Below are 8,508 nucleotides of genomic sequence, written 5' to 3' on the forward strand. Positions count from 1 at the left end.
AAAAAAAAAAAAAAAAAAAAAAGACCCAGCCTGAAGGGGATTAATGAGATGATTGGAAACAAGATTGACTATAAAGTGGTAATGATTAAAGCTGTGTGGTGGGTATGTGGTGGTTCCTTTTAATTTTCTATTTTGGTATATTTTTGAAATTTTCTATAATGCAAAGGCTGTTTTCAGTGCATGGTCTTGTGCCGCAAGGTGGATCTTTGGCGACAGAAGGACAGATCTTTGTTGCCCAGACTGTCTGCAGTTGCCTTGGTGTCCGAGGCTTTTTGGCTCTCGGGAGATCCTGGTCAGGCTTTCCTCAGTGTCTGGGAGAGTGGCTGCGTTTCACACACTGGCAAATGCACGGCCAGTGCCCAGTAAATACCGACAGAGTAATTGAAAGCCAAGAGACCAAAGCTCTGATCCTTCTCTCTTTGCTTTTTCAGCGGAGCCCAGGGGGAGTATACTGGCCTGGCCACCATCCGAGCATACTTAGACCATAAAGGAGAGAGGCGCAGAACGGTGAGGAGGGTCCCTTCTGTTCTGTGGCATAGTCCCTCCGGGCCCATCGTAGCAGTAGGTCTCTCTCAACTGGCCATGTGTATTCCTGCCTCCAAGACACCCTGTTTCACCGTATTGCGGGAAATCATTTGAGGATGAAAAGCTTTCTGCTCAAGCCCAGAATGTAGGCTGCCCTCTCCAGGAAGTGAAGCCAGCAAGGGGGGCAGGAATGTTACTGTTGCAGACCTCTTCTCCTGACCTCAGCCCTGGCCAGGGAGCGACAGTGAATGACAAAGACCGCAGTGAATCTTCTGTAACCCTACTGCGACCAAGCACACTTGTGGTCATACATGTGCTCGGAAACACTCAGTGAGTGAGTGAGTAAATCCCCGCCCCCATTAGATGATTCTCAGCTCTCAGCAGCAAGAAGTGGGCACGGAACAGAGCGAGTTTCGGCTCACTGTCGAGAGTGTCCATTTAGTTTCCACATCTGAATCGCCCCTCGGGGGCACTTGGGACCAGCAGGGACTGATGGCACCACTGACCCGAAGGGTGCAGCCCTTTGATCTAACACAGGCCCCAGGTAATGGCAGAAAGAAGCCTTTGTCCCCTTCCTTCCTTTTGGTGGTCAGCGCATGCTAGCTCTTAGAGCAACACAGGTTCAGAGCCAGGCCCAGAGCAAACCCCTGCCAGTTCCAGGAGAGTTTGAGGAAGGGGCACACGGTGGTGCTGGGTGCACAGTTCCTGGTGGTATGTGGGTGGGGACTCAGCCGGAGTTCCTTCATGGTTTTATCCAAACGGGAAGGTTACTCATGGCCAGTGGCTTGGGCTTTACAGTTAATTTCCCTTTCAATAAAGCAAAAATAAGGGAACATTTTCACTCTCCTTCTTTTGCTTATTCATCTTAGTCCCATAGGTTTATCCTTCCCGGCGTTCATCCTGGTTGGAGAATGGAAATTTTTAGGGGGGAGGCGAGGCAATGTTTGAGACAGGATCTCACTACGTATAGAATTCAGGCTGGCCTCAAACTCACTATGCAGACCAGGCTGGCCTTGCACTCGCATTGATGCTCTTCACTGAAGAGTTTGAGGCCACTCCATCTTGAAGGTCAGAAAGGAGTGGGACGCCACACTGCTGGGGATGGGGAGGAGCAGGAAAAACCACCTCTCGGGGCTGTGAGAAGTACAGAATTCATAGGCCTGGAAATGTTGTCATCCTCTGAACCAAAGAGTCTCATTAAAGCAGCTTTTTCTAGTCAGAGAAGAAGAAAACGACTTATTGTTCAAAATAATCGGGGAAGAGTTTTCCACATAAGTGATGTCTGAGGCAGCTGTTCCCACACAATATAGACTCTAATGGAATCCAGTAAAATATATCGTTTTCAAAAGAAGTGGGGGAAATCATATGCTACAGAACAGCCTGGGTTCCCAAAGGCTCTTTTCTTTCAAGCTGATGTTTGAAAGTTATTTTCACATTTGCTCTTAAGGTTACATTTCAGAGGTTCCGAAAATGGAATGCCCAAACTCTTGATTTACCAGTTTAATGTGGGAAAATACAAATATATCTAACAAGCACTCATACAGCAGTTACCACGTGCCAGCCATCGTCCTAAACACTTTATAGCTAATACCTCAATTTGCTGGTCCAGTTAACTCACATTTGCTGATCAAAGACTGGGAAAACACCCAGCCTTCTCCCCAAATGCAGTTTTCAATATGGGAATATTTTTTCTATTCCTTACTGCCTGAGGCAAAGTAGTGGCCTTTAGTGTTGGATTTTCCCTGGTAAGATATCACCTCCTCGGTAGAAAAACACTTCTCCTTAATCTGTCCTCACTTTGAGGACAATCCATCCATTTCTACACCAGAGGGTGAGAACACAATGCAGCTACCTAAGTGGGCATACATGAACCAAAAGCTGGATACACTTTGGATAAACCAGAATATTAAATGTGTGTCATGTTACTTCTAGGTCCTTTATAACCCTGAATTGAAAGTGAGGAAGGATTAACATTGTGAAAAATAAAGTTCCTTAAATCCACTGAGAATTTTTCTCTCTGCTACTTTTGGGAGGTGGGGGGCTGTTGGGTATTTACCCAGGCCTTCTCACTGAGCTACATCCCTGTCCCTATTTGATTTTAATTTAAGACAATACCTTGCTAAATTGCCCGGACTGGCCTTGAACTTGTGATCCTCCTGCCTCAGCCTTCCAGAGCGCTGGGATTGTAGGGTATGCTCCATACATCTTTCCTTTGTCGTTGAATCTCCTCCTGCTCTCCTCGGATACAGACAGTTGTAAATACATTTTGGGCCCAACTACAACTGGAGAATAATCTCAGTATCCTTCTTGAACGTCACCATATCGGCAGGGGCCCTTCTGCCATTAGAAGGAGGCTCTCTGTGGGGGCCGTCATTCAGCCCACTGCAGGATGGCTGGTACTTGATGCTGGAATGGTCTAGTTTCAGCAGAACTTCCCTGGTGTGAATTCTTTTTTTGTTGTTTTTTTGAGACAGAGTCTCACTATGTAGTTGAGACTGACCTAGAACTTACTATGTAGCCCAGGCTGGTCTCAAACTCACAGCAATCCTCCTGCCTCAGCCTCCTGAGTGCTGGGATTACAGGCGTGCACCACCACGCCCGGCTCTGAATTCTTGATTTTGGCCTTTTATGAATATTTTATGTTTCCTTTCAATGTTCCTCTTTCCCTTCTTTTGTCAATATTTTACTCTGAAGGGATCCTTTCATGTAATGCTCCCCTTGCAGAATAAGAATACTTGTGGAAAGGGTCAGTGACTTCAGCTTTGGCCCTGGAAATGAAAGAAAAATGTTTAACAACATAAGAAAAGCACTTGAAGAAAAAGGACCTGAGGACAGCACAGCATAGGACAACAGCCATCTGAAAGGAGCACAAACCTTCTGTCAGTAGAATGACAAAGTAATTCCTTTTTGCCTTAGGCTAAAGATCACTTTTTGTTCATAGGTAGTTTTACAAGTAGACTGAGGAAATGGCAGCTAATTTTTCCTTTATTTTTTATACTGTCCATCCATTTCTCTTCACTGGGTTTGCAGGTGGTGGCACACACCTGTAATCCCAGCACTCCAGAGGCTGAGGCAGGAAGATCACTGAGAGCTTGAGGCCATCCAGTTCCACTTGCGAGTTCAAGGCCAGCCTCAACTACATAGTGAGCCCCTGTCTCGAACAGAAACAAAAGGGAGCTTGTAGTTGGTTCTAGAATTTACAAAGAGGAGGAGGAAGATACTTCGGATAAATAAATATCTTCTCCTTGTTCCTGTGTACTAGGGATACTTTCTGTTGGCGACACCTCGTGTTGCTTTGTGTGTTGTCCTTTTCCGCATTTGCCTTGGTTTGTGTGGTATTTTGGACGAAATGGAAAATACTTTGAATCTGAGAATTCTAGCATTGCATCTCCCATCCACCTTCCAAAAAGTCCAGCCCCCGGGGAGGTGGGTGTAGCTCAGTGGAAGAACACTTGCCTAGAATGTGTCAGGCACAAAACAAATAACAACAAAATCCAGTGCATCCGTAAGCCCGAAAAATCTGCAGCTCTTGGGAGTCCTTCCCTTGATCTCTTCCACTTGAAGCCTCCCCTTCTATTTTCAGTTTCCTGCTGTACCTCTGGATGCGCCATATGCCAGGGTTCTCGTTGACAAGCAAGGGGGCCTAGGAAGCCGCCAGTGATTATTTTGCTCATTCTCATGGCAGCCAGCCACGCCACTGGTGCAGAGGAAGCATGTAGTAAACCTTGACATAATTGGTGAGTCGGCTCTGGCAGGCACTAGATCGTGTCTGTGCATTATTTGAGCCAGGAGGAACGCTGAAGCTGTGATAAGGGCTTGTCACTAGCTAGGATTTTTTTTTTTTTTTTTTTTCTGTAGCAGGGATCGAACTTGGGTCCTTGTGATTGTGAGTGGGGGGCGGCACCACTGAGCTAAATCCTGGCCCTAGGGCATACTTCAAATCTGTTGTTAAAAAGTAAGATGGTTTCTGCGTGTTACAACTGAGACAAGGTTACAATAATAAGCACAGCTTGGTTTTACTATGCCAGGGCCAGAGAAGACATTTTGGACATTTATAGGGAAAAATATTGGGATTCTAGTGGAAATTCCTTTTTTGAACATTGTTTTGTTATAACGGTAATAGTAATTATATTATTGCAGAGTTGAAGGCTCTAGCGGTCCGCTTAAATAAAAGCATATGGGGCCTATTTAATTTGTGCTGAGGCATGTTGTGGTACTTTTTATGATTATTTATAGGCTGGCGTTTTTTTTTTCTCCTTTTCACTCCCTTCCTTTGCGTTCTTAAGGTTTGCCTCATTCCGAAATCGGCACATGGGACCAATCCGGCAAGTGCCCGCATGGCAGGCATGGAGATTCAGCCTGTGGAGGTGGATAAGTACGGAAATATCGATGCAGCTCACCTCAAGGCCATGGTATTCACTGCGCAGTAACAGATGGGGGAGGTCCTGGTCGGGAGGAGGGGAGGAGGCCCAGGGACCAGCTGGGCTGTGTAAACCTTATCTTCTCCTGTGTTTTGATGAAAAGACTGCCGTTCTTCCTTTGAACAGGTCTGGGAGGAAATGGTATGAGATGGGAAAACCTAACAGACTATAAGAAGAAAAAAAAAGAAAAACAACAGTCATATTCTGGGCCCAATAAAACTGACCATACTTACTCTACCCCTCCCTTCACCAGTTGGGAAAATATCTGTTCCGCTGAAATCCTTGTCCTGTAATCCATTCCTGTGTGTAAGCTACTGGACGAATTATTCATGGTGGTAGTAAGGGCACCTCTTGGAGCAGCCCCATGCATCTTTCTGCCCAAACCTCCTTAGCCCTCCCTGCCCTTCCACCCTCAGTAACAATCAGAGCAGTGGTCGCAGTTATACTCCCCCACGATGCCACACCCTAAAGTACAAACAGAGATTTTGCAAGTGTTTTGCTCTGTCCCAGTCGTGCTGTGTTGAATTTCAGGCAGCAGTCTTCCCTGTCTCCTCCAACACCAGCCCCCACTCCCAACCTCCAGGAAGAGGTTGCTTAGCAACTGTATCTGCTTTCCACCAATGGACTGGAGGCTGCATCTCAAGAGGGAAGGAAATCAGTGGACTAGCGATATGGTTTAGCATAGACACTGGGAATCTCGTCTAAGTGCCTTCAAAGGGAAGCTGAAAATTTGCAGTGCTGCTCATCCCTTCCAACCACCCCCACTTTTCCAACTTTTTTTTCCCCCAAAGAATATTCTGGACCAATATTTATAAAATCTTTCCAATATAGGATATGCCTTTTTATTCTCCCATTTCCACGGCCCCGGTCTTGATTTGCTGGCTAGGGGAGAAAAAAAACCAAACAAACTAAACTAAAAAAGCAACAACAAAACCAGAAATGAGCCCGGTTATGATATACACTTGTATATTATGTAATATACTCTTGCCTTCTGCAAAAAGGAAAAGAAAAGGGGTATGTTTATCGGAACTTCTTGCGGAGAATCTAATTTCCAGCACATGTGAAGGAAAGTGGAGAGGGCCGGACAAAATAAGAGGAGAGTAACTGAGAACAGACATGTCGGGAAGGAAAGTAAAACAAATAATTATCTGGGTGACCTAAAGGGAGACTGTCTTAGCACGTTGGGCCCAGAATGTTCGAGTTGTCTCTGTCTTGACCATAGAGCCGCAGCCTGAAAGGACCGTGCTACTTGTTTGTAACGACTGTGAGGAGTAGAATGACTGTTGTTGTACTTTGAGGCTGTGCTATGACTAGACTCTCTTACTCCTTTCACCTAAAAGAGTTTGGACTCGGGATCGATGCCCACCCTTTTCTCCCTCTCCTCATCTCACAGGTTGATAAGCACGGGGAAAACCTGGCCGCTCTCATGATCACCTACCCGTCCACCAATGGAGTGTTTGAAGAGAACATTAGTGACGTGTGTGCCCTGATCCACCGACATGGGGGGCAGGTCTACCTCGACGGGGCAAACATGAATGCTCAGGTGGGAACCCTGACAGGGGCTCCCTTAGTTTCTGCCAAGAAATGGACTTGCAGAAAATTCCAGCCCTCACCCTCCAGCTTCTTGAGAATCCTTTTAAAACATGACTCAGAATTTCCGACGGGCTGATCTTCCTTATTGACAGCTTCCACGAAGCGCCCCAGTGTCATTGGACTTACAAGTGAAAAGGCTGCTAGGTAGGAGGAAAAACAGGTTGAGAGAAAGCAGAGGTGAGCTGAGGGTCCTTAGATGGTCAGGGTGTGCCGTGCCCCACTGGGCACAGCCGGGCAGGGTCTTCTCACTCCCCGGCTGAAGGACTTCACTTTCGAACTCTGGCCACTGGGGGTGGTTGATCTTCTGTGTCCTTCAGAAACCTACTGTAGCTGGTTTCATTGTCAGCTGTAAAACGGCAGCCCAAGGAGTCTGACCCTGACTACGTGGGGGCAGAGTGTGTGATGTGAACCTCCTAGGAAATGCCGTTGGGAGCCACTGGAGGGGAGGGATGTTCGGTCTCTTGGGGAGACATCAGACATCTCAGCTGCTTTGTGTCTGCCTCCCTCCCTCCCTCCTCTTCCTCTCCCCTCCCTCCCTACCTCCCCTTTCTTCTTTCTTTCCTTTATTGTTCTGTTTTCTGTTCCTTTCCCTCCCTCCTTCCCTTCCTTCCTTTAACCAAACGGTGAAAGACTGCTTTTCTTTGCTTCTGACGGACCCCTTTCCTAAGTGTAGTCTGCTGATGTCTTCTGCTTCGGTAGCGTAAAACAAACACATTCGCGTCCATGATCAGTAACGGGTTGGGTGTCGTGACCAATTCCTGGGTCATCTCACAAAAGCCGGCAGCCTTTCACCTCCCCCAGTTGAGCATCCGCTTTGGTGCCCTCCAGGCCCTTGTATCGGTGTGCACGACGGGGCCATGTGTAAAGCACGTGGTACCTACGGCTGACTCTGCACATAGTGATGCACACCTGTAATCCCAGCATGCAGGAGGCTGAGGCAGGAGGATCACCGTGAGTTCCAGGCCAGTCTGAACTACATAGTGAGTTCAAGACCAGCCCAAAACCAAACAGAACAAACGGTACCTAGAGGAGCTGCACACGCAGGGGATGGCAGAACTGCCAGGGTGGCAGTCATCCATTTCAGAGCAAGAACTGACCTTGAGTCAGGGAGGCTTCCTCTCCTCCCTCGGGTGGGATAATTAGGAATAGACTGCATGTTCAGATCTATATTTTTAAATCTAAACTGAGCCAAATGGCCACTTGCCATTTGCCTAGAAACCATAGCCACCTCGTGTGGGTCGCCAGGCTGCTGCAGCGCTGGCCGGTGTGGAGGATGTTTCCGTGGACACCGCAGTGGGCCTCTGGGAGGAGAGGCAGCACCAAGGTCGTGGCCTCTGCCCCACAGCCCCTGCAGAGCTTCTGACATTTACTTTGGACTTTTTCTTTGGGTAGGTGGGAATTTGTCGTCCTGGCGACTTTGGGTCTGATGTCTCACACCTAAATCTTCACAAGACCTTCTGCATTCCTCACGGAGGCGGTGGCCCCGGCATGGGTCCTATCGGAGTGTGAGTTCCACGCCGCTGGCTTCAGGGTGGCTTTGGAGCCGGGGCGGCCCCAAGTCTGCCATTTTCCTGTCAGGGCCTTCCCGTGTCCAGGATACCTTCTCAAGTCATGTCCTCATGGGTCTGGGCATAGAGCAGTGAAAGGTGGCTTTAGGGTGTGTCCCAAGGTGCACATAACTAGATTTCAGTCACCATAGGGCCTGGATATCATGCGTGTGATGGGCCTTGCTGAGTTCCCAGTCATGAATAGAGCAGGTTTATGAAAGTAGTAATTACGGACAGGTGTGCTGAATGCCTGTAATCCCAGCACTTGAGAGGATGAGGCAGGACAATCACTGTGGAGTGTGAGGCCAGCCTGGGCTACATCGTGAGCTCCAGGCCAGCCTGAACTACATAGAGACCCTGCCTTAAAAAAAAAAAAAAAAAAAAAAAAAAAATAAAAAAACATAATTTTTTGGAAAAAAAAA

At 47.5% G+C, this 8,508-nt stretch overlaps 1 protein-coding gene across 1 annotated transcript in view; it reads left to right on the top strand.

The window, feature by feature from the left end:
- The window catches only part of Gldc (glycine decarboxylase), a 112,908-nt gene that overhangs the window by 82,828 nt on the left and 21,572 nt on the right, over window positions 1-8,508 (top strand). Inside the window, exons 16-19 of the mRNA XM_010610691.3 lie at window positions 432-507; window positions 4,812-4,937; window positions 6,340-6,489; window positions 7,932-8,044. Coding sequence (XP_010608993.1) covers window positions 432-507; window positions 4,812-4,937; window positions 6,340-6,489; window positions 7,932-8,044 — 465 coding nt within the window. The remainder of the gene's footprint in view (window positions 1-431; window positions 508-4,811; window positions 4,938-6,339; window positions 6,490-7,931; window positions 8,045-8,508) is intronic.

The sequence above is a fragment of the Fukomys damarensis genome, unplaced genomic scaffold, assembly GCF_012274545.1.
Source record: "Fukomys damarensis isolate Sample0158 unplaced genomic scaffold, DMR_v1.0_HiC HiC_scaffold_31, whole genome shotgun sequence".
In the NCBI taxonomy this organism is placed as follows: domain Eukaryota; kingdom Metazoa; phylum Chordata; class Mammalia; order Rodentia; family Bathyergidae; genus Fukomys; species Fukomys damarensis.